At 35.8% G+C, this 27,763-nt stretch overlaps 1 protein-coding gene across 1 annotated transcript in view; it reads left to right on the forward strand.

Annotated features, from left to right (window-relative positions):
- The window catches only part of Pgi (glucose-6-phosphate isomerase), a 221,903-nt gene that overhangs the window by 37,074 nt on the left and 157,066 nt on the right, over positions 1-27,763 (forward strand). Inside the window, exon 4 of the mRNA XM_090401803.1 lies at positions 19,448-19,582. Within this exon, the coding sequence (XP_090257929.1) occupies positions 19,448-19,582 (135 nt within the window). The remainder of the gene's footprint in view (positions 1-19,447; positions 19,583-27,763) is intronic.

Consider the following 27,763-nt stretch of genomic DNA (forward strand, 5'->3'; position numbering starts at 1 on the left):
CTAATTTTTCTCGTCTTAGAATATGGACATAGTCCTCATATTCTTGTAGGCAATTATTAGTAATTTTATTGAATAAGAAATGAATTTTGGATAAACCAGAACTACTAATTAATATAATTTAAGTGCTTTCTTTGATATAAGCATTGGAAACTTGATCTTGAACAGGAAGTTTAGAAGGCGTTCAATATTATTATTATTACCAAAAACTCCATAGAGTCAAGACTCATCTAGGGGGTCCTTTTATCATACACACAGCTCATCACACCGCACTTTAAACACACTCAAATTCTCTGCAGACACTGCACTCTCAGGCAAGGCATTCCATTCATTCACAACTCTGCATGCAAAAAAAACCTGCTTCTCACTCCCCTCCTCACACCCTCTTTATACAGTTTCCAGGGATGACCTCTGGTCCTCCCCTGATCTCCTACTGTTCTCTGTTAGAACCTCTCCAACATTGATCCTATAACAACCCCTTACCAACTTGTAGGTCTCTATCATATCTCCCCTCTTCCTCCTGTCCACTAAACTCTGTAAATTGCATCTTCTTAATCTTTCCTTATATTCAACATTTCAGAAGTCAGAAACTGCCTTAGTCAGTCGCCTCTGGACCCTTTCCAACATTTCTTTGTCCTTTTGAAAACCAGGTGACCAAATCTCGGCACAGTAGTCCATGTGTGGCCTAATTAAAGCCTTATACAATGGAACAAGAATCTCCCTACTCTACGATTCAGTGTCCTCTGCATCATTCCCAGAAGCCTTTGTGTTGTCTTCACAATTTTGGCAATGTGTCCCCAAAATTTCAGATCCTTATCCACTAGCACCCTAAGATCTCTTATTTCCTCCACCTCCGACAATATATCCTAGTGGAGTTCAACCTTTTTTACTATGCGAGCTACTTTTCTATAAAAAGTTATTCGGCGATCTACTCTCTTATATAGATCATGTTCCTCCAACCTGATATCTGATTACGCACAAATAAACAACTAAAAAAAAATACACAACTAAAAACTTTATTTGTGTATTTAAAAATTTATTTATCACTTTTAATTATTTTAATACAAAAAAAAAAAAAATTGGAATAAAATATTTATTTCTCTATTATGGAAAACCAAAGTTAGAAAAAACAACAGATTGATTACAAACTCACAAGTTATAGGAAATGCTGATTGATTAAAAAAAAAAAGAAAAGAAAAAAGTTAATGTGAAATTTGGCATTGCTTGGACCTCGCAATATTTTCATAATCAAGTTGATATGAAGAAGTGGCCAATCGCAGACAATCATCCAAATGATAATTTGTAATTTGGTTTCTTTTCTTAATTGATTTTTTATGACGGTCATATTTGAAAAAGAGGATTCTGACAAGCATGTTGATCAGAAACACATCACAGAAATTTATTTGAAATTTCTGTGATGTTCAAGTTTTCTTGAAATGGATTATTGATAAAAGATGCAATCATTTCAGTTTTATTAAAATCTTTAAATCTTGGATTTATTTCTTCCTCAACTAATTCTATTTCATGAATAAATTCTTTTAAATCATAGCGAAGCATTTCTCGATTTTGTTCAAAAAATTTTAATAAATATGGGAGATGTCTAAATTTGCGGTCATTTATATTTTTCTTTAATAAAAGTAAGCATTGTTGGAAAGTTTTTAATGAACTTAACATGTCGATTAAATTTTTATCTCTACCTTGTAACTCTAAATTTAAATTGCTTAATTTTATACAGAAATCTACTAAAAATGATAAGTGTAACAACAATCTTTTATCACTCAATTGTGGATAAATATCTCCTTTTTCATCAAGAAAATTTTTTATATCGTTAATGAATACAAGAAATCTTTCTAAAAATTGACTTCTGCTGAGCCAGCGAACATTATTGAACAACTGAAGTTCCCTATCATCATCTGCCTGTAATTTAAATAACCGCCGTTGCAGGGCTTTTCCTCGAACAGAATTTACAATTTTAAATGTAATATCCAAAACATCTTTTGTGTTTAATCTTTTACTACATAGTACTTGTTGGCGAATAATACAATGGTAAGTTAAAAAATCTGGATATTTGTCATCGTTTTTACATAATGAAATGAAGCCTGATTTATTACCTATCGTTGCAGGAGCACCGTTAGTAGTAATAGACACAAGTTTAAAAAGCGGAAGTTTGTATTGTTTCACAAATTCATTAAATGCCAAAAAAATAGGAAACGATTGTGAGACATACAAAAAAATTTTGGGAAAATTTGGAGAAAAGAGCAAAGCTAATAATAATGGCAAATATCTGTTGGATTTCTGCTCAGGATATGGACTGGTTATTACTAACACCATGTTCCAACATAAAAATGTGCACAAATTCACATGGAGAGAAGAGGCAAGGAATAAGAAAAGTCTCATTGACTATGTTGATAGTGATGTTTTCTCCCTGGTGCAGGACACCAGAGTGTACAGAGGATTCGAAATTGGAAGTGATCACTATTTAGTCTTGAGCAGGATAAAATTGAATTTCATATTGAAAAGAATAACATGTAAGAAAGTTTTAAAGCGAATAAAAGTTGAGCAGCTCTCAGTTGTTAACTGTAGACTAAAATACACAAAGATTATTTAAAAAAAAATGAAAGAGTTTGAGAACAGGAATCAAACCTTGGAGATTCAGTGGCAAACTCTGAAGAAAACATTGATTGATTCTGCCAGAGAGGCATGTGGTGAAGTTGTCTGCAAGGATAGAAAATTTAGAACTCCATGGTGGACAGGAAGTTAAAGAGGCAGTGAAGGAAAAGAAGAAAGCATATCAAAAGTTCCTGGCAAATAAGTCAGCTTGTGCTCTTAGAGAATACAGAGACAAATGCAAGAATGCTAAATACTGTGTAAAACTAGCTAAACAAAAGTCATGGGAGGACTTTGGCAAGAATATAGAAAATAAATATCAAGAAGGTGGCAAAATATTCTGGAGGTTGTTGAAGAAGCTTAGGAATGGAGGAAAGAGTGCTGTAAAAGGAGTTAGAGATGATAAAGGTGAGATGAAAACAGGAGAAAAAAATATCCTTGAAGTATGGAGTAATTACTTTGAAAAACTGCTAAATGAAACAAGCAGTGACGACAGCACAGTGGTAAAAAAACACTGACCAGGCATGCAGTCAGGAATACATATCCATACTTGAAGTAGAAAAGCCATCAGACCTTGAAATGTGGAAAGGCAACAGGAGTAGATGATATTCGACCAGAAATGCTGAAGTATGGTGGTATAAAAGTCTTACAGTGGCTGCACTGAATAGTTCAGAAAGCCTGGACAGAGGGACGAATTCCCGATGATTGGAGTAGAGCTCTCATAGTACCCATATATAAAAAGGGAAATAAAACTGAATCTGAGAATTACAGAGGTATTTCCCTACTGAGTGTTCCTGGCAAGATCTATGCAAGTATACTTGAGAAACGGTTGAGAAGAATTGTGGAAGAAAAGCTAGGTGAAGAACAATCTGGGGGCAGGCCAAATAGAGGCTGTCAGGATCAGATCTTCACTTTACGACAAATAGTCGAGAAAGCATGGGAATATAACAAAGATCTGTATTTAAGTGTTGTCGATTTGGAAAAGGCATATGACAAGGTGCCAAGAGAGAAACTATTCAATACGCTACAGTTATATGGTGTCAATGGGGCATTATATCAAGCAATGCTTAGTCTTTATTTGAGTTGTAAGTTAGCAGTTAGAATTGAAGGAAGTACAGGAAGATGGTTTAATGTTAAATCTGGTGTGAGACAAGGATGTACATTATCCCCTCTGTTATTCATTATCTATATGGATTACATTATGAAGGAAAGTGGTATTAAACATGATATCAAAATTGGAGATGTTAATGTCAGCTCTTTGCTTTATGCGGATGATGTTATACTGCTAAATAAATCCGCTACAAGTCTGCAAGATTCTCTGACTAAATTGAATAACTGTTGTAATAGATATGGTATGAAGGTCAGCAATAAAAAGACAAAGACAATGAAAATAGGCAGAATCATTGAAAATGTCAACTGTGTTGTGAATGGAGAACCTGTGGAACAAGTAAAACATTTCAGCTACTTAGGCACGATTTTTACTGAAGATGGTAAATTAAATATAGAAATAGACAACAGAATCAGCAAAGCTGGTATGGTGGGAAGTCAATTGAATAAATTCATATGGAATAAGAGAGAAATTAGTCGGAACACTAAATTAGCTGTATACAAGACAGTGTTCAAACCAGTTGTAACTTATGGATCTGAGAGCTGGGTCAGAAGTAAAACACTTGACCAAAGACTAGAGACTGCAGATATGAGAGTCCTGAGAAAGATTAGAGGTGTGAGCAGATGGCATAAATGGCAATATCATATTAAAAATGAGGATATTAGGAAAGAACTTGGCATTGTCAGCATCCAGGAATGCGTTAGCAGAGCTAATCTCAGGTTGTGTGGTCACTTAAATAGAATGGGAGAGAAAAGATTAGCAAAAGTGTTCCCTGCCAGGTTGGCAGGAAAACGACCCAGAGGAAGACCAAGATATAGGTGGATTGATACGGTACAAAGTGCCTTAGACGATAGAAATATAAGATCTGATAATGTTAGAATCTTGACAAGTAACAGACTGATTTGGAGGAAAATTGTAGATAGGAAGTTAGTAATGATGTAATTTTCTCATGTAGTACTATCATATCCTGTACACCCCTTGAGGGTACATGGCAGGAATTTGATGATGATGATGATGAAAATTTTCTCCCCTAGTTCTTCCCAATAATGGTATAATTTTCAAAAATTCTTCTTTACTTGAATAATTTTGAAATACCATGCGAATAAATACTATTAACTGAGCAATATCAGTGAAGTTATTTGATTCATCAAATTGTAATGAAAATGCAACACACTGGTGAATGTCTGACATTAACCTGGCCTGGAAATGTTTCTCCTGCAATTGGAACTCTTCCTTTCAGCAATTTGAAACCTTGTCTGTGGCCTAGAAGTAGTCTCTCTCTCTAGCAACGTCTCAAACCGAGAAGCTCCTTTCTGAAGCGGGAAACTCCTCGCTCAAGCAACGTGGATCCAGGCATTCTTTCTGACAGCGACTCTGGACTGGGTAGCCTCCTCTTTGACGCAATTCTAGATCCGGGATCCCTACTGCTTGCTTCAGTCCCTTTTTATTAGGCCTCCTCTGAGACCTCGCATGAAGTTTGGCAACCCCCCAAAGAATCGGTATGAGTCTTTCATCTTAAGTTTCAAGTTCGACACACCTTTTGTTCTCCTCCGCTTTCTTTTGATTGTAAGCTGCCGGCCATCGGAAAGTTGTTTGAACTATTTCTGACTGACTTCGGAGATGTTTACACTTAGAGCCTGCAAGCCTTTCTCATACATACAAGTTTCAGTAATAATCATTCTAATGCCGCTATGTACAGCTTCGGCGACAAAAACATTGCCTTTGTTTTTAACATTCTAACATATTCTTATTAAGCAGTATATACAGTTAGCTTCAAAAGAGTTATTTACAAAAACATCTAATACAAACTATACCGAGACAAACAAAGTTTATTTTTTTACAATATTCACATTTGACTTAACCTAAGTAAAAAATCGATGTAATGTGCTTTGGAATATTTAATATTTAAACTACAATCGAGTTTTTACACTTTGCTTATAATCGTATTCACTCGGCTCGCTGTTTGACTTGCAGTGATCCAAATTAATTCATTTACCCGGACTTATAAGAAAATTACTGATTTGACAATTTTAACAAAAAATAAATAAACAGTAGCAATACACTGTGAAGAGCCTGTGTAGCTCAGTAGAAGTGGCATTTGCACTCTACAGCACTTGACCGCACAAAGAAAGGCGTTTGAATCTAGTCGCTGACTAGAGGAACTTTTTCTAAGCCTTTTCTTGACCGGTTCCAGAGATAGTTAATCTCTGGCATGGCTAGCGGGTTTTTCCTCCCGGAAACTAAAGAAAATCGTTCGTCGAACTTGCACTATTTACAGACATTAAATATATTGTATTAAGGTTGGGGACCACCAGATGGCAGCACTTACTAGCTGCCTTCTTCACTGCGTGCCAATTAATTAGTGATATCCTTGGACCAGCTTTCTCTGATTGGCTACCAGTGAAGATTGAACTGCCCACTCAGTCTCCAAAAGTTAGACAGGGCTTGAAAACGGCCTCGCCTACTCCCCTTACGGGAACAAAAAAAGCATTAGCTGATTTTTTTTTTTTTTTAGCAATACACTTAAAGTGAATTAAAAATGATCCAAAATAATGATAAATAAAATATTATGTTTTCAGTTTTAATTAAATTTGTAAGGAAGGAGGAATACACAAGAGATCGACCAAAAATCACTCTACAATTGACCGGTCGATCGTGATCCACTGGTTGAACACCCCTGATATATCCCCGAGGAAGCATAAATTCTTGATCCCATCTTTGTTACCCAAATTTTAAAATCTTACATTTTGCAACATTGAACTCGCATCCCCATTCCTGTGCCCTATCATTCAATTTGTTCAGGTCTTCTTGTAAGGCCACAAGAAGAACATCTTCTCTATTCTTTATTCGTCCCAACTTTGCATCATCTACAAACAACTGAATATTTCCATCCAAATCTTCACCAATATCATTAATATACAAGTTCAACAGTAATGGCCCTAATACAGACCCCTGAGGTACACCACTAGTGCCCTTCCTTTTCCGGAATATTGCTCCCCTATACACAACTTGCTGATACATACCAATCAGATAGCCAGTCTCCGAGCCAGTGCACTAATCTAAAATCCGACCCCATCTGCTCTAGTTTGACTATCAACTTAACATGCGGTAATCTATCAAAAGCCTTTGCGAAATCTAAGTATATTACTGTGTATCCCTCTCCTCTGTCCAAGGAAGTAGTAACCTTATTGTAATAAGTAAACAAGATTACTAAAGCATGACCTCCCTTTAGCATATCCATGCTGTTCATCAAAAGATAACACTATTGTTGTCAAACCAATTCTGGATCCTAGTTTTCACAAGCTTCTCCAACAACTTAACCACAACACCTGACACACAGATAGGCCTATAATTTGATGCTTGAGTTCTATCACCTCCCTTATGAAGTGGCACAATCTTGCCCTCCTTCCACTCCTTAGGAACTTGAAGCAGTGCAAGACTAGTGTTAAAAAAAATATGTCAAGGCCAGTGTCAACTCCCTGGCACATTCCTTCAGAATATGTGGATATATATTATCAAGTTCCACAGCCTCATTTACATCTAATTTGCTCAACTCCCCATACACCTCTTGTTCACTTAGTCGGTCTCTCCTCCTCATCATCAACTGCTCTCAATCTCTCCACGAAGTCACATTCACAAGATTGAAAGACCTTTATGAACTTCTCATTAAGTATCTCACCACACCTTCTGCAACAGCTGTCTTTATACCATTTTCTCCAATCAATGTCATCCTTCCATAATCATACTTTCTTTTGCTGGCTACATATCGAAAGTACTACTTAGGATTCTTTTTGGCTTCATTAGCTAACTGCTGTTCATACCTCTCTCTTTAGCTAGTCTCACCAACCAAGTCACCTGCCTCTCCTGGTCTTTGTAATCCTCATGGAATTGGTTATTAGCACTTCTCTTATGCTACCTCCGTAATGCCCTTTTTCTCTGTATCACATGCTTAATCTCTTTATTCATCCATTTCACACCTACCTTATTTAATCTTCTGACTCTTGGAATACATTTAGACATTGCTTCTACTAGATAGTTCTTGAAAATCCCCTAAGCTGCATTGATCTCTTTTCCAACTAACTCCTCATTCCATGCTATATCTGCAAGCTGTCTCCTGAGCTCTTCATAATCACCCCCATCCTTTGTAGCTCCACATATACCCTTTTCTCACAGAGGTCCTCACATTGCTGGCAACCACCCAGGTAATCACTTTTATGGTTGCTCTCACCAGTTGGTTATTACCACTTTTCTTATTATGCCTCCATAATGCCCTTTTTCTCTGTATCGCATGCTTAATCTCTTTATTGATCCATTTCACACCTACCTTATTTAATCTTCTGACCCTTGGAATACATTTAGACATTGCTTCTACTAGATAGTTCTTGAAAATCTGCCAAGCTGCATTGATCTCTTTTCCAACTAACTCCTCATTCCATGCTACACCTGCAAGCTGTCTTCTGAGCGCTTCATAATCATCCCCCCCCCCATAGTTCCACATATATCCTTTTCTCACAGAGGTCCTCACACTGCTGGCAACCACCCAGGTAATCACTTCACGGTCGCTCTCACCATTTGGTGGGTGATTAGACTCCTCATTTATCATTATATCCTCTGATGAAATGAGATGATCAAACCCTTGATCCTCGTGTGTCCTCTGTTACATACTGTCTGAGGTAGTTGTCCCTCAAAAACTCAAGAAACTCATTTTCTTTACTTCCAATTGCTATTGCATCATCCCAGTCTATATTGCCATAATAAAAATTACTCATAATGATCACCCTTTTCTTATTTGCTTGGCTAATTTGATTATACATTTCATAGTCACTACCATCCACATTACCAGGTCTCTAACAACATCCAACCAAGAATTTCATTCTATTCACCTCTATCTTACACCATACTGCCTTACATTTGTATGGACATAACTCTTTTTCTATCATCAATAGCACCCCCCCCCCCACCTTCCTTTTTACCATTTCTATACTCACGAAACACATCATACCCTTCCATTTTTATTCCTGTCAAGATGTTGTCCTCATTCAACCATGTCTCACTTATTCCAAGTTTTCATACAATGCCACTTGCAGGTCTTTCGTTACTTCTTATATACCAACATGATTTGTTTTCATCATTTTCTCTATCCCATACATTTCCCATATTTTATTAACTTCATTCCGCATCCATTTCATCTCTTAATTAATATAATAATAGAATAAATAATACAATACAATACAAGAATACAATAAAATAATAAATAAAAAATAATATACATGTTGACATTTAATCTGCCTGCAAAGAATCATCTTTTTTGCTATTTTGGAATTCTCTAACTCAAGGACATGGTTAGTCAATGATACAAAACATTGAACAATTTCCAATAAAATGCAGATTTCGGTTGTATATTTGGATTGCAGAGTCTTCTTTATCTGCTACATAACATTATTTTATTTGCTTAAGTTTAATTAAAATTTTCATTGCTTCATTAAATTATTATTGTATCCTCCATGGAGTAGGCAGACTATTGTGGGAAGTTCATTCAACTGGCAACATATTTATCTTATCGAACCTTAAAATCCTTAACACTCTTTTAATTAGCGAGATCCAATCTCATTTAATAGTCAGTTGAGAAGATTTTATTTGAGCCATATTGAATTTTATTGAAATGAAACTTAATATTGAAACAGATAATTTTTCTTGGTGGAAATTTGGTATATATACTGTCTTGTTAAGTATTTATTTTGTACTTCCGAAAAACAACTTGCATTTCAGAAATCAAAAATTTTCTGAAAACTGAGTTTTGGGCTTATCTGTGAATTACATAATGCTTGTCGTCCTTGGATGAACTTTCTCTGAAAGTAAATTGCTATTTCAGAATCTAGAATTTCTCAACAAGTGTCCCTCTTCTATCTGTCTTGTTGCTTTTCTTTTCTTTGTAAGTACTCTTTGCATTTACTTTATATAAAATAGATGCGTAATCAAAAACTGTTGCATCTTATAATAAAGTTCAAAAAGACATGGCATCTAAAAAATAAAATAAATCATTATCTGAGAATCAGTCCTGAATTTCAATAGCAACATCTTTTGCTATTTCTCCCCCCCTCCCCATCAGTTGTCTTCTTATGTCTGTTTATATAACGTAGATGCATAAACAAAAACTGGAGTATCTTATCATAAAGTTTACAATGTTATTATTATATGGGCATCTCTACTTATCTATCGATGAAGCACTCATGACCACCTCTGGTAACCTATTCCATCTATTTACAGCGCTCCCTCAGGTTAATCTGGAAATTACCTATACTTTGTCCTGGGGTGAGCCCCTTTCAAAAAAAGGGGTGGGGAGGATATTTCATTATCTCATAGAATATCAATGATGTAAGGGCAACTTTTATTGTAATCATATGTATTCTTAAGTTACAAATGTTAAGCACTATACAAAGTTTATTTCCAATATCAGGCATTTGAATGTCATACATCAATGTTTTCCAGTATAGGACATATACCCCACAGGGGGGCAATTTGAATATTGGGGGGGACAATTGGAAAATTATGTTGCATTTGTCACCTCATCACCGATATAGTCAAAAAATCACCATTGTCAGCCATAAATTATCGATATTGCAATCCTGACTTTTCAAGAAAGAAAGCTGGCAACACTATTACAGCATTCAACATAAATACTTGGTGGCATAAGTGAGTTAAGGTTAAATTTTTTATTGATAACTAATATTTAAGGAATTGACAGCGTATACTAGAAATATAGATTAAATAAACTTTAATATATACTTTCCGATATTTCGGCGAACGTCACATTGCCATCTTCTTGGGAACTTACTACAAGACACGTGCACACAAGTACTAATAACAACAAATGAGACTGAAGCTAGGAAGCTAGCGTTTCCTAAAGTCCTGATGGTGCCCCCTGGCGGGCTATATTGGTAGTTCTTGGCCTTTGGGCTGAAGTTCTTCTGATAAAAGTTTCCCAAATTTGGGGCAGTTTCATGCATCCAAATTTGTTGAGGTTTGGCATGTTCCTAAGGGCCGAGGCTGATTCCATGAATAGTCTTTCATACTTGAACTTGCTGCGGTGTATTACTGTGGCTTTCTTCCATCTTATTCTGTGGCGAGTATCCAGAGCGTGGTCTGCAAGCCCAGAGTGGCTGTATTGGTAAAATCGGATGTAATCCTTGTGTTCTGAGATTCTGATATTTGCTGTCCTGCCTGTTTGGCCAAAGTAGGACAGTTTACAGCTGCAAGGGACCTGGTATACACCAGGTAGGTCTAGGGGAAGTGGTTGGTCTTTGGTGGAGTGGATAAGGGATGCCAGTTTTCTATGTGGTCTGTAACAAGTGGTCAAGTCATGTTTTTTTAGGATTTTATTGATTTTTTCCGAGGTGCCTCTGATGTAGGGAATCGTGATAGATTTAGAGTAATCTTTTTTGTGAAGAGGAGGAGGTGGTGGGTTGTGGATAACTGGGTTAAGTATTTTTTTGGATTTTTTGGAGGGGGTAGCCGTTGGCTGAGAAAGTGTCACGGATGTGATTTAGTTCAGTGGTTAGGGCTTGATCATTAGAACAGATTATTTTTGCCCTGTTGAATAATGTTTTAATAACTCCATATTGTTGTGAGGGGGGGTGGTGGGATTGTTGGTGAATGTATCTGCCTGTATGGGTGGGTTTTCTATAAACTGAGAAAACCAAGGTTCCATCAGGTTGGCGGGTGACTAGTGTGTCTAGGAAGGGGAGGTTATTGTTTTCCTCTTTTTCCAGGGTGAATTTGATTCTAGGGTGTTGGTTGTTCAAGTGTGTTAGGAAGGAGAGGAGTGAATCCGGGCCATGTGGCCAAATAGCGAAAACATCATCAACGTAGCGAAGCCATATGGTAGGTTTTTGTGGGGCTGAGTTTAAGGCTTTCTCTTCAAACATCTCCATGAAGAAGTTGGCCAAGGGTGGGGAAAGTGGTGAACCCATGGCTGTCCCCTCTATCTGTTTGTAGAATTTTTCCTGCCAAACGAAATAGCCTGAGTTCATTGTAAACTGAAATAGGGCTGAGATATCGGGAGGAAATTTAGCTTGGATTAGCTCTAAGGTTTCTTTGAGGGGGACATTCGTGAATAGGGAGGAGACATCAAAACTGACAATTATGTCATTATGTTGGAGTGTAAGGTTTTCTATACTGGCTTTGAAGTGGGCTGAGTTTTTTATGTGTGATGGTGTTAATTTCATTGCACTTTTTAAAAACATCTGCCAGATATGCAAGACTCATCAACCATGAAAAATTTCTTAATAATTCAATAAAATTTTGTCCTAAATTATGTGACGTCATTAACTCACTACAAAGTTCAAAAAGCCTCAATAACGTTTTTCCTCTGGATAGCCATCTCACTTCAGTATGTAATAAAAGTGCGTTATGTGCACTACCCATTTCATCACACAAAAGTTTAAATAATCTGGATTGAAGTGGTCGAGATTTTACATAGTTGATCATTTTTACAGCTTCATTCAAAATAGTTTTTAAATATGTAGGAATTCTTTTTGTTACTAGTGCTTGTCTATGCAAAACACAATCACTTTTGATGGCTCTTGTAGCTACTTGCAGGATAACATGTTACAACTCCCTTCATCTTTCCTACCATTGCTTGAACACCATCTGTACAAATATCAATATACTTCTCCCAACCGATTCCCTGTTTTGTAATATAATTATTAATACAGTTGAATATATCTTCTCCGGTAGTTTTTTCTTGTAGATATTCGCACATGAGTAAATCTTCTTCAATACTTTTATGAAATGTAATGAACAAACACTAGTAATACAGCGAGTGCTGCGACATCTGTAGATTCATCCATTTGCAATGAATATTCACTGCAAAGTCTAAGTCGATGAATTATCTCTTTCTGTATGTCAGCAGAAAGAACTTTGATGCAGCTTGAAACAGTATCATTTGATAATTGTACTGCATCTATTTTTTTAGCAACCTGCTCGTTTAACATGCATGATACAATGTCTTTCATACAAGACTTAATGAGCGTCTCACCAATTGTATGAGCTTCACCATGAAGTGCAATGCGGTAACTCACACGAAAAGATGCCTCTGTTGTATTTTCAGTTGTAGCAATTGTAGCCATTTGAAGTTTAGATTTTTCTAGCGAGTCATGTCATCTCTTAAAAAAATGTATATCTTTTCTTTTGTAATCAGTGTGTTTCGTTTCGAAGTGCCTATGAAGTTTAGCTGAAGCCAAACTTCATAGGCACTATTTACTAGTATTTTATTACATAGAACACACATTGCATCAGGAGCATATTGGCAATTTACGTGTATTGCCAATGCACGTAAATCCATAATTTAAATAACTTTCATCGTACTTCTGTTTTGGTCTGTTCTTAGAGGACTCTTGTTCTTTAATATTAGCTTTTAAAGAAACCACAGTTTGTAATTCCATATCTTCTCCAATCATATGAGTAGATGTGTCAACAGAAGCACTTGTTCCTCCTTGTGTTAAAGTTCTTGTCTTTAAACAAGAATCCATGGGTAATTTTTGAATAATATTCAAATTCCAATAATTGTCAGAGCTATAATAAAAACAAATATAATTATGTTGTAAAGGTAACTTTAGTATGAGAAACAATAAGATTATAAATAAGAAATGTCGAATAATCATCATCAAATTCCTGACGTGTACCCTCAAGGGGTGTTACAGGATATGATAGTACTACATGAAAAATTTACATGATTACTAACTTCCTATCTACAATTTTCCTTCAAATCAGTCTGTTACTTGTCAAGACTCCAACATTATCAGATCTTATATTTCTGTCGTCTAAGGCACTTTGTACCGTATTAATCCATCTATATCTTGATCTTCCTCTGAGTCATTTTCCTGCCAACCTGGCAGAGAACACTAGTTTTGCTAATCTTTTCTCACCCATTCTGTTTAAGTGACCATACCACCTGAGATTAGCTCTGCTAACACATTCCTGGATGCTGACAATGTCAAGTTCTTTCCTAATATCCTCATTTTTAATATGATATTGCCATTGATGCCATCTGTTCACACCTATAATCTTTCTAAGGACTCTCATATCTGTGGTCTCTTGTCTTTGGTCAAGTGTTTTACTTCTGATCCTGCTCTCAGATCCATAAGTTAAAACTGGTTTGAACACTGTCTTGTATACAGCTAATTTAGTGTTCCGACTAATTTCTCTCTTATTCCATATGAATTTATTCTATTGACTTCCTACCATACCAGCTTTGTTGATTCTGTTGTTTATTTCTATATTTAATTTACCATCTTCACTAAAATCGTGCCTAAGTAGCTGAAATGTTTTACTGTTCCACAGGTTCTCCATTCAAAACAGTTGACATTTTCAATGATTCTGCCTATTTTTATTGATCTTGTCTTTTTATTGCTGATCTTCATACCATATCTATTACAACAGTTATTCAATTTAGTCAGAGAATCTTGCAGACGTGCAGCGGATTTATTTAGAATCCTTGTCTCACACCAAATTTAACATTAAACCATCTTCCTGTACATCTTTCAATTCTAACTGCTGACTTACAACTCAAATAAAGACTAAGTATTGCTTGATATAATGCCCTATTGACACCATATAACTGTAGCGTATTGAATAGCTTCTCTCTTGGCACCTTGTCATATGCCTTTTCCTAATCGACAAAACTTAAATACAGATCTTTGTTATATTCCCATGCTTTCTCAACTATTTGTCGTAAAGTGAAGATCTGATCCTGACAGCCTCTATTTGACCTGAATCCAGCTTGTTCTTCACCAAGCTTTTCTTCCACAATTCTTCTCAACCGTTTCTCAAGTATACTTGCATATATCTTACCAGGAACACTCAGTAGGGATATGCCTCTGTAATTCTCACATTCAGTTTTATTTCCCTTTTTATATATGGGTACTATGAGTGCTCTACTCCAATCATTGGGAATTCGTCCCTCTGTCCAGGCTTTCTGAACTATGCAGTGCAGCCACTGTAAGACTTTTATACCACCATACTTCAGCATTTCTGGTCAAATATCATCTACTCCTGCCTTTCCACATTTCAAGTTTTTGATGGCTTTTTGTACTTCAAGTGTGGATATGTATTCCTGACTGCATGCCTGGTCAGCGTTTTTTAAAACTGGGCTGTCATCACTGCTTGTTTCACTTAGCAGTTTTTCAAAGTAATTACTCCATACTTCAAGGATACCTTTTTCTCCCATTTTCATCTCACCTTTATCATCTCTAACTCCTTTTACAGCACTCTTTCCTCCATTCCTGAGCTTTAACAACCTGCAGAATATTTTGCCACCTTCTTGATGTTTATTTTCTATGTTCTTGCCAAACTCCTCCCATTAGTTATCAGTCACTGGACTAATGAAATCTTGTAGCATGTTGTAGTTTCCTCAAAACATCATTAAATTAATTTGTGCTGATTTTCATTGACATATCCCATTCAGATCACCAGATATATTTATATATTATTATAAGTACTTACGAGTCAATGCAGACTTTTTCTCCTGTGTGCTGGTAGTTTTCCCCTCCTTTTGTACATCCTTGAGATCTTTGTAGGCTTGAGGTGGATGACTCACTATCTGTTGCGTCACAAACACCTTCAATAAGAGATTTCTTAATACCAAAATCAAACAAAGTGCCTTGTCTCTTATTCATATTAGAATTTAAATCTGTATTCCTATTACTTTTAAAAAAATCAAGGCACTCCGGTTTCAGAACAAGCACTTACATACTGCCATATGAACTTGCGAAGAAAGTATTCAGTATTACTAGATTTGAGAACCGGATACAGACTACCTTGATCTTCAATTTCAGTGGAAAATTTTTCCTTATACTTCCTTGCTGATTGGTCACTGACATTTGCAACACAGATGTTATTTCATTCAGTTTTGAGAACACATTGCCCATTGTTGTAATCAGCTTGCAGGCAATTTTTATGATCGGTCATAAACGGGGGTTTTCTCTTTCCCAATTGTTGAAAGATTTCGATGTGTGAAAATTAACGATAACACTGGCCAACACAATTTTTGCTGACTTTTATATGAGACTTGTTTTTTACTGATTTGGGTGTGCTGGTTTCAAATATCAAACCCATTTTTCTCTATCACGTCAGGTTTCTCCTCTATGGCATTTTCTTTTTGCTAATTTGTAAGTTTTTGATAGTTTTAAGGAGGCAGTACTATTTAGAGGATCAAAAAAAGCTGCCACAAATGTAGCAGAAGGAATCTACACTATTGACACAATTTCGAGTAGTAGACATGATGTATTTTCTTCACTGCCGACTAACATGCAATTAACAAGACAAAAAAAACCAGAGACTTTATCGAAACATTATAAGCGCTCATCATACTTTCACGATCGATTAACGATTGACTGATTTCGATCGTTCTTTGTCCGCTATGACGTATATAGCATTCATTTGTTTTAGGCAGTTGTCATTGCCTACTTTTCATCACCTAAAAGTATTAGGTCGGTTATCGGCCTCTCTCGCATTCAAAGCGCCAGTACGTGCTGTTGCAGGTACTTACGCATTTATTCGTTTACTAACAAGCGAGAGTGGTGAGCGCTCCGATTCTGATCTGCGCACCGCTTTGAATAATAGGCTATATCTTCGGGAAATTTTTGAATTTCTTGATAAAAAGTTAGGAACAGATTTTTAAAAGTACATACTTTCAGAAAGTAATATTAAAAAATCGATTTTTTTGATCCTCTAAATAGTACTGCCTCCTTAAAACTATCAAAAACTTACAAATTAGCAAAAAGAAAATGCCATAGAGGAAAAACCTGATGTGATAGAGAAAAATGGGTTTGATATTTGAAATCAGCGCATCCAAATTAGTAAAAAACAAGTGTCAGATCATAATCAGCAGAAAAAAAATTTATTTTTGTTGGCCAGTGTAATTCATGAATATTTCCATGTTTAAAAATATGCTGCTTGGTCACTGACATTTGGTACACAGATGTTATTTCCTTCAGTTTTGAGAACAGCCACCATTGTTATAATCCGCTAGCAGGCAATTTTTATGACACATCATAAGCAACAGTATTCCCTTTCTCAAATGTTGAAAGGTTTCAATGTGTGAAAATTAACGATACACATGTTATTAGGCGTTCTGGGTCTGAGCTTTTCACATATTCACGAATATTATTCTCCTCAATATTTCCACTATAAAATATTTATTCATGAAAAATGCTTAGAAAACTAAAATGACAAATTCCAGTACTTCTCGCGGAATACCTATTCACCTTCTGCGGAACACTAGTGTTCCTCGGAACACAGTTTGAGAAACCCTGATCCAGAGCATGGTCTGCAAGACCAGAGTTGCTGTACTGGTGAAACCAGATATAGTCCTTGTGTTCTGAAATTCTGATGTTCGCTGTCCTGCCCGTTTGGCCAAAGTAAGACAGCTTACAGCTGCAAGGGACCTGGTAAACACCAGGTAGGTCTAGGGGAAGTGGTTGGTCTTTAGTGGGACAGATAAGGGATGCCAATTTTTTATATGGTCTGTAACATGAGGTCAAGTCATGTTTTTTAAGATTTTGGTAATTTTTTCCATGGTGCCTTGGATGTAGGGAATGGTGATGGATTTAGAGTAATCTTTGTTGTGACGGGGCGGGGGGGGGTTGTGGTTTGCTGGTTTCAATATTTTTTGGATTTTTTTCGGGGAGGTAGCCATTGGCTGAGAAAGTGTTGAGGATGTTTTAGTTCTGTGGTTAGGGCATTGTCATTTGAAAGATAAGTTTAGCCTTGTTGTGTAGTGTCTTAATAACTCCATATTGTTGTGTGTGTTTAGGGGGGGGTTGTTGGTGAATGTATCTGCCTTTGATGGTGGATTTATCTTGCTCTCCTTCCATTCATTAGGAATTTTGTATGTGTTGAAACTTAAGTTGAGAGTTCAGGTGCATTGCTGTTTTCCACATTCTTTTGGCACTTGTGGCAGTCCTGACAGTCAAGCCCATAACAATTGAATTCTTTCTTCTAGTTCTTCCTGACATAGCTAGAAAACACTTAATGATTCAGCTATTTCTTGTGTATCTGAAGCTTTTCTACTATCTACTTTCACTAAATTTATTTTTCTATTGACATTCTTCCTTTTACATGCTACATAAGACTAAAATTGTTTTGAATTTCCTTTGGCCTGTTCAGCTTACATCTTTGTCATAATCTGTTTTCACCTTCCTCACCATGGCTCTAGCTCATAGCCTGCTCTTTATAGTGCTCCAGAGTCTTGTCATAATTCTTCTCATGATATTGGATCCCCAATATCCTCTTTTTATTTGCCTCTTGTTTTAAAGTGTTATTCATCCATTTAACTTCCATATAATTACAAGAAACTCTGGGAATACAATCAGATATAGCTTCCTTTAGGCACCATTCTCTAATAATCATACACTGCTGATTCTACCACCATGCAGTTTCTCATGTTGAAGCACTGCCTCAAGCTGCCTTCTTAGTTTATTATTATCACCAGCTTTATAGTTCAAGTTCTTATAAATTATTATTATTGTTTGAGACCTTTAGGGAGTCAAGGACTCATTGAGGAGGCTATAATTGACAAGAAATTATATTCTTGTCTTGGTGTAGTACCATAAACAAAGTTTGCACATGAAGTATCTTCACAACTAAGCTACTTGTATAAAAAGGCTGTTGACTTTACATCACTTGCCTTAGTATCCCATAATGAAATGCACACTTCCTTTTTGGAAATGTATATTACTATTCATTATGGGAAGGGAAGACTCACCATCCAGACTGATTTCAACCATTATTAAGGTCTCTTCAGTGGGAGCTAGTACTGAGGCTAAATTAATGATGAAGTCATATATATTATTATTATTACGTGATACCTCCGAGTAGTCCGAAGACTCATCAAGGGAGGGCACCTACTCTGCAACTCTCCATCTCCACCACTCATTTCACCACCTACAGCGAACCACAATTACTATCATCATCTACAACAGCACCATCTACTACCCACCACCACTAGTATTTTCACAGACAATCACAAACATCCAATGATGCCTATGTCAGGATTCAAATCCACACCCTTTGGGCTGGAGAGCAGATACACTAACCACTTGGCCAACCAGGCTGTCAGAAATTATATTCTTGTCTTAGTCTTATATCAAAGTATAAGCAAAGAAAGTTTGCTTGTGAAGTATCTTCACAACTGGGCTACTTGTATTTAGAGAATGTTGACTACATCTGTTACCCTAATATCTCATAATGCAAAACACTCATTCCTTTCGGGTATGCATATTGCAGTGCATTATGGGAAGGGTCACTACCTTGACTGTGTTTGACCTTTATTGAGGTCTCTTTCAGTGGGAGCTAGACCTGGGAAGCTTGACATCAATTCACTCAAATTCCACTGCTTTTCTAGTTGTCTGTAATTGATTAAAGCCAATATGTCAACCTATGACAGCTTAATGGAACTCAATAAACTCATGGGGAGCTCAAAACCAACCATACCTCCCATATATACAGTTGCACTTGTTTCAAATAGCATGCTTTTCCTTTCTTTTATTATACCTGTTTTTTTTGGGGGGGGGGTTTGTTTAGTATGCAGTGTTGGACAGAAAAAAACAGGGTATATTTATTATTTTTGCAATATAATATATATTGTTAAATAGAGGTGCAATTTTCAGTATATTTTATAAGTAACTGCTAAAGGAAATTTTGTTATCAAATAATGCTCTTTTAATTAATATATAGGTAATGCCTGAAGTGAATGCTGTCCTGAAACACATGAGAGAGTTTACTGAGTCTGTACAAAAAGGGGAATGGAAAGGATACACTGGAAAACCTATAACTGATGTTATAAACATTGGTATAGGTGGATCTGATTTGGTAAGTTAGGCTTGACCATCCAGATGTTTTTTCAAAATTGATACTGTGGCTAATGAATTAAAATTTGTGGAACAGCTTAATTACATTTTCATTATAATTTCAATTTAAATGGTCATAGAGCCTCTAAAACTCTAATACCATAGATAAGTGGAGATTTGAGAGAAAAGGAAAAAAATAATAATAATAACTTGGATATTTGTATTTTGTAATTTTCAGAGAAAACATACAAATTAAGGTTATGAGAGTGTGATAAGCTCTCCATTCATTCCACTCCAAATTCAATGAAATGAAATTCTCTATTATTTTACTTTCATTTGTCAGAATTTTATGCATTCATTCAGCACCCTCCATCATCCCATTCCATTCCAGTGTTCGAATCTAGCTATTTCAAGAGCTTGATGTGAAGTGCTAAAGGAATGTACAAGGGAATTAGTATGCATCTGACTTGGTTATTCAGTTTGAGTTTCAACATAACACAATTCCTGATGAATGGAAGGACAGTATAATTCCATCATAAAAGGATAGAAGAAGACAGAAGCAATGAGTTATAGACCAGTCAGTAATTATAGAATAGTCATTAAGATTGGAGATGCTAATTAGTATCCCTATAGAGAAGTGGGTAGATAGATAGTACCTACTGTAGAAAACATCATGGCTTTTTGAAATTAGCTATCACTCGATCAGTTTGATTGATTTTGTATTTGCTCATGTTTTATAATAGTGACTGCAGAGCAATATTTCTGGATTTTTGCCAAAACATTTGACAGGATTTCACACTAGAAGTTGTTTTATGAACTCACAGTGGGTGGAGGTCAGTATCTAGAAGAAGCTTGTAACACGGATAGAAGAATTTTTTCAGAAAATAATGTATGAAGGTGCCAAGTCTAAGACTAATTCAAACCACCTGGCAGGTGACCAGTGGAGTACCACAGGATTTTTTCTCAGGCTGTTGTTTAACTTGTATATTAATAATATTGGGTTAGGTCTGGATAGTAATATACAATTATTTGGTGATCATGCAAAGTGAGGAAGGGTGATGACATATTTGATAGAAATTCCTTGGAGGTCGATTCAAACATTTTGAGTGATCAAAATGGCTACTGGTCTGTGGAATTCTCATTATGAGAATAGGCTGAACATTTGTGAGTTACAAAGTTTAGATGATATATGGAAAAGACAGGGTGTGATAGAAGTATGAGTTACTGAAATGGTTTTATAGAGTAGATGCTAACAAAATATTTCAGTACATGACTGAAGGGAAGAAACAAAGGCATTCTTGGAATTTGTATAAGGGGTGTGATTAACCAGGACACGAGGACTCTGTCAGTAAATGGGTTTAAGGAGAGGTTTTGATAGGCAATGTGATTAGTGCAAGCTTTCCACACTGATTAATTGGATTCCATGGAGATGCTTATGTAATAATAGTAATTCTTCCACTGTTCAAATCTTTGCTAATATCAAATATTGACAGCTGCACCAGTGAACCTCTACTACATTTTCAAGAAACAAACAATTTGTATTTATGAACATCACGTGGACTAATAAATTGCTACTCCCAGTTTATTGAATGGACAGAGAAATCTGTGCTTATGAATATTTTATGATGCACAGAGTTCACCAACATTTTATTATGCACAGAGTTCACCAACATTTTATGATGAACAATTAAAAATGTTTAATCTGACAATTTCCCTTTTTGTGCTATACTTAATGGCATTAGGTACACTTCTTGTAAATTGGTAATTCACCTTTCTGGGCCATATTGAACGTTCTTCAGTTACTGAACATATTCCATATGATGTTATGCACAGGCAAGCAGGTTTTTCCTCCCGGAAACTCGGGTTTTTCGTCCCGTAAACTCAAGAAAATCGACCGTAGTACCCACATTATTTCAGACAGTGACATATCTTGTTAGGGTTAGGTACCAAGAGATGGCAGCACTTGTTTGCCAGCCTCTTCATCGGCCTCTGCTATAATTAGTGATAGACATGGGCCAGCTATCTCTGATTGGCTACCAGTGGAGATTGAACTGCCCACTCAGTCTCCAAAAGCTAGATAGGGTATAAAGGCCTCGCCTACTCCCTATTAGGAAATAAAAGGTGTTAGTTGATGATTTTTGATTTTTTGTTATGCATTTTTACATATGCCTTTCTTTTTTTTTTTTATCCTTGAAATATGGAAAGTGAATGTAAATGTAGTGATTATGAAAGTGCTAAAAAGTATCAATGGAAACAACTAAAATTAAGCAGTATGAAAATAGGAAATTGCTTTTATTGGTTGAACACAGTTCTAAGAATTTGTATTTAAACTCATATATATACACACTGCTTGGAAAGAATTCAATGGACATCATAGTGTGAGGAACAAACAGCCATGGTGCTCGCCTTAATAAGATTTAGAACCTCCTTTTGCTGTGATGACTGCAGCAATCCTACAGAGTATACTTTCCACAAGCATACAATAGTGATCAATGGGAATTTTGGACCATTCTTCCTGTAGGCATCTAAAGAAGTCCTGAACTATTGTGTGTGTGTGTATGGGATGGTGGTGGGGGGAGTGAATGTCCCTTGACCTCACCCAATGCTCGAGTTTATCCCACAGATATACATTAGGGTTAAGAGCAGGCAGCGCTGCTGCAAGAGTATCTGATGCCCCTAGGCAAAGAAAATTTAGGCGCCCCTATACAGTGTCTCTATGCCGTAATTAGTGCGTCATTTTTTTCGATACCCAAATTCGATTAGTGCGCCTATATACATCTTAAAAATAAATGTTACAGATTTAAAAAATTTTCTGTCTATACATTTTTATGCCTAACTTTTTTAAAAAATCACTCACCAGAAAGAAATAATTTAGTTACTGATTTAAAACATTTTACAAAGTTATTTTTAATGACATACTACACTACTTCCATGTACACTATGTATACCAGGGTTTCCCAAACTGTGTTCCACAAGAAGTTCCTGGAATTTGTCATTTTAGTTTTCTAAGCATTTTTTATGAATAAATATTCATCATCATCATCATCAAATTCCTGCCATGTACCCTCAAGGGGTGTACAGGATATGACAGTACTACATGAAAAAATTACATCATTACTAACTTCCTATCTACAATTTTCCTCCAAATCAGTCTGTTACTTGTCAAGACTCCAACATTATCAGATCTTATATTTCTATCATCTAAGGCACTTTGTACCGTATCAATCCACCTATATCTTGGTCTTCCTTTGGGTCGTTTTTCTGCCAACCTGGCAGAGAACACTTGTTTTGCAAATCTTTCCTCTCCCATTCTATTTAAATGACCATACCACCTGAGATTAGCTCTGCTAACGCATTCATGGATGCTGACAATGTCAAGTTCTTTCCTAATATCCTCATTTTTAATATGATATTGCCATTGATGCCATCTGTTCACGCCTCGAATCTTTCTCAGGACTCTCATATCTGCAGTCTCTAGTCTTTGGTCAAGTGTTTTACTTCTGACCCAGCTCTCAGATCCATAAGTTAAAACTAGTTTGAACACTGTCTTGTATACAGCTAATTTAGTGTTCCGACTAATTTCTCTCTTACTCCATATGAATTTATTCAATTGACTTCCCACCATACCAGCTTTGCTGATTCTGTTGTCTATTTCTATATTTAATTTACCATCTTCAGTAAAAATCGTGCCTAAGTAGCTGAAATGTTTTACTTGTTCCACAGGTTCTCCATTCACAACACAGTTGACATTTTCAATGATTCTGCCTATTTTCATTGTCTTTGTCTTTTTATTGCTGACCTTCATACCATATCTATTACAACAGCTATTCAATTTAGTCAGAGAATCTTGCAGACTTGTAGCGGATTTATTTAGAAGTATAACATCATCCGCATAAAGCAAAGAGCTGACATTAACATCTCCATTTTTGATATCAGGTTTAATACCACTTTCCTTCATAATGTGATCCATATAGATAATGAATAACAGATGGGATAATGTACATCCTTGTCTCACACCAGATTTAACATTAAACCATCTTCCTGTACTTCCTTCAATTCTAACTGCTGACTTACAACTCAAATAAAGACTAAGTATTGCTTGATATAATGCCCCATTGACACCATATAACTATAACGTATTGAATAGCTTCTCTCTTGGCACCTTGTCATATGCCTTTTCCAGATCGACAAAACTTAAATACAGATCTTTGTTATATTCCCATGCTTTCTCAACTATTTGTCGTAAAGTGAAGATCTGTTGCTTACAGCCTCTATTTGGCCTGAATCCAGCTTTTCTTCCACAATTCTTCTCAACCGTTTTTGAAGTATACGTGCATAGATCTTGCTAGGAACACTCAGTAGGGAAATACCTCTGTAATTCTCACATTCAGTTTTATTTCCCTTTTTATATATGGGTACTATGAGCTCTACTCCAATCATCGGGAATTTGTCCCTCTGTCCAGGCTTTCTGAACTATGCAGTGCAACCACTGTAATACTTTTATACCACCATACTTCAGCATTTCTGGTCGAATATCATCTACTCCCGCTGCCTTTCCACATTTCAAGCCTTTGATGGCTTTTTCTACTTCAAGTATGGATATGTATTCCTGACTGCATGCCTGGTCAGTGTTTTTTATCACTGTGCTGTCATCACTGCTTGTTTCATTTAGCAGTTTTTCAAAGTAATTACTCCATACTTCAAGGATATCTTTTTCTCCTGTTTTCATGTCACCTTTATCATCTCTAACTCCTTTTACAGCACTCTTTCCTCCATTCCTAAGCTTCTTCAACAACCTCCAGAATATTTTGCCACCTTCTTGATATTTATTTTCTATATTCTTGCCAAAGTCCTCCCATGACTTTTGTTTAGCTAGTTTTACACAGTGTTTAGCTTTCTTACATTTGTCTCTGTAAGAGTAAAAGCTGACTTATTTGCCAGGAACTTTTGATATGCTTTCTTCTTTTCCTTCACTGCCTCTTTAACTTCCTGTGTCCACCAGGGAGTTCTGATTTTTTTATCCTTGCACACAACATCACCACATGCCTCTCTGGCAGAATCAATCAATGTTTTCTTCAGATTTTGCCACTGAATCTCCAAGGCTTGATTCCTGTTCTCAAACTGTTTCATTTTCTTTTCAATAATCTTTGTGTATTTTAGTCTACAGTTCACATCTGAGAGCTGCTCAACTTTTATTTGCTTTAAAACTTTCTTACATGTTATTCTTTTCAATATGAAATTCAATTTTATCCTGCTCAAGACTAAATAGTGATCACTTCCAATTTCAAATCCTCTGTACACTCTGGTGTCCTGCCAGGGAGAAAACATCACTATCAACAATAACATAGTCGATGAGACTTTTCTTATTCCTAGCCTCTTCTCTCCATGTGAATTTGTGCACATTTTTATGTTGGAACATGGTGTTAGTAATAACCAGTCCATGTCCTGAGCAGAAATCCAACAGGTATTTGCCATTATTATTAGCTTTGCTTTTTTCTCCAAATTTTCCCAAAATATTTTTGTATGTCTGACAATCACTTCCTACTCTGCTATTTAGATCCCCAACAAGGACCAACTTTTCCTTTTTCATTGTGTCAGTTGCTTTTTCTAAAGCGTCAAAAAATTCCTCCACTTCTCCCTTAGTAGAACCTTCTGTGGGACCATAGGCACAAATAAGTCTCATTGTCCAGTTCCCCATTTTCATATTTGCCCACATTACTCTACTTGAGACTGACTGCCATTCAAGAAGATTAGCCTCATATTTTGTGTTGAATACCATGGCTACTCCTTCTTTTCCTTGATTGTCATTGCCTGAATATAACATTTTGTATTTATTGCTCAGAAAGATCTCACCAGTTTTGTTCTTTTTTGTTTCAGTCACCCCTATTATGTCGACCTGGTACTTATCTAATTCCTTAGCTAGCTCCATTTATTTGCCATTCAGGCTTCTTACATTGATAGTACCGATCTTTAACTCTGGTGATGTTGAGTTGGGGTTTGTTTTCAGATTTGTTCCAGTAGCTGACTTTTTGCTGTTCGCCCTGGTTTCCTGGTGAAAACAACGGGGGCCTTGTTTAACCGGGCGACGCCCCAGCCGGCATGAAATTTTGTCATGTTGTACCATCATTTTTTATTTTGGTTTAACCAATAAGAATACAATTTGGTTGGCTAAATCCCAAATTTCCAGCCCATCCTTGTTCGTTCAGTATCAAAGTAGATACCCAACAGGGTGCACCACGAGAAGGTGAGGATTGGACATTAGGTCAGAAGCCCTGGTTGGTTCTCCGCATTCCTTTAAAGGCTATGTGGAGGTCTCCTCTCAGTTATACAGCTTTGAGCCTTAAGCACCCCTGAATAAATATTTTATATCGGAAATATTCTGAGGAGAATAATGTTCGAGAATATGTCGAAAAGCTTGGACCCAGAATGCCTAATAACATTTGTGTATCGTTAATTTTCACACATCAAACCTTTCAACATTTGGGAAAGAGAATACCGCTGTTTATGATCGGTCATAAAAATTGCCTGCAAGCAGATTATAACATTGGCGGCGTATAATATTTTTCGTACAAGCGAAGTTTTTAAGCAGCAATGCAGAGGCTGACCCTGATGAACAGAGAAGCAGTAAAATTTGCAGAAGAGTAGAAGAGGCAATAGGGCTATACTGTCGGTTTTATGAAAAAAAGAAACAAAATGCCCGCTAAACTACGTTAGCTCAATTCTTTGTTAAGAAGTAGAATAATAAAATTTATATTCTGAATATGTTTTATAGTCTTTCAGCTTCATGATTTTACTTTAACTAGGCACTGAGACATACCTTAATTCTTTTATAAAAAAATTAAGGTTCAAAAAAGAAATTTGAGGAACGAATTATACTTTTTTCCATAGGTTATTATACTTGATTAGTGCGTTTTCAATTAATGCGCCTGTTTTAAAGAACGCATTAGGCACACTAATCGAGGGATTGCTGTATATATATATTTTGTCATACTCACACAAGCACACATACACATGTGAATATTTATAAAAAGGACATTATGAACATTTATATATAAAATTTATATATAAATGTTTATATATAAAATTTATTAATCAAAACCAATACATTTGTATACATATATGATTACTCCTGATATCTGTATAGGAAGAAAATTATTACATCTTAAATACAAAAATTATGAAAAATTAATCTTTCGTGCTTTTGCTTTGGCAAAGTTTTGAATTAATTCATTTATATTGATTGTAGATGCAATTTCATGCTCTTTAAATATTATTGCTAGACCATTGAGTCATTCCTGAGCCATTGTAGAGTGAGTGTAAGTTTTAATTTTGAAAAACTCCTTTCTGAACTTGCTACCGATACTGGCAATGTCGAAAAAATTCTCAGAGCAATAAACACATTTGGAACACTATTTTCTAAATTATTTTTGCATATGTATGACAGGACATCTAATGAGGAAGTATTTTCTGGAATTCGCCTTGCTATTATTTGTAATTCACTGCATAAATCTGTTCCGTCAATATCTCTAGAATTATCATGTGTTAAATAATTTTCCAATATCAAACATTTTTTAAGCAGTTCTGCTGAAGTAAGTTTTTGAAATTCATATATATTTAAAAGAAAACCAAACTTTTCATTAATTGTAGACACGTGCTTGAATTTTTCATCAACAGATGCAATTGCGGTATCAATAATTGAAAAATAAAAATCTACCTTATATTTTTTGTTTAAAATCTGTTATGAATTCATCCTCTGCTTCATATACAGATTGTTTCTTTTTTTTCTAAGTCTAACTGTTTCTTCTTAAAAATTAGGGGTTACACCTAAGACCTCAGCGATTTTTTCCGCATCTGTTAACATCTTTTTTCGTCCTCAGCTCGGATTTTCATTAAGAAATTCTTTGTATCATTAATACAATTTATAGCATACATAAATTGTATTACAATACAATTTATGTATGCTATAAATTGTATTACAATACAATTTATGTATGCATAAATACACAATAAATAATACAAGCCTTGATTAATACAATCAAGGCAAGTATTCTGAAGTTGTTTACTTGTAAAGTTTATTTCAAAAAGTATATTATACCACATTACTAAGGATGCGATAAATTTGAACTTCCTTAAAGTTTTAAGAAGACTACTTGCATCTAATTTCATGGTATTTCCACTTAATCCATATAAACTATCATCTTGA

Source organism: Typopeltis vanoorti, chromosome 12 (assembly GCF_054136105.1).
Source record: "Typopeltis vanoorti isolate ZY-2024b chromosome 12, IOZ_Tvanoo_1.0, whole genome shotgun sequence".
In the NCBI taxonomy this organism is placed as follows: Eukaryota; Metazoa; Arthropoda; class Arachnida; order Uropygi; family Thelyphonidae; genus Typopeltis; species Typopeltis vanoorti.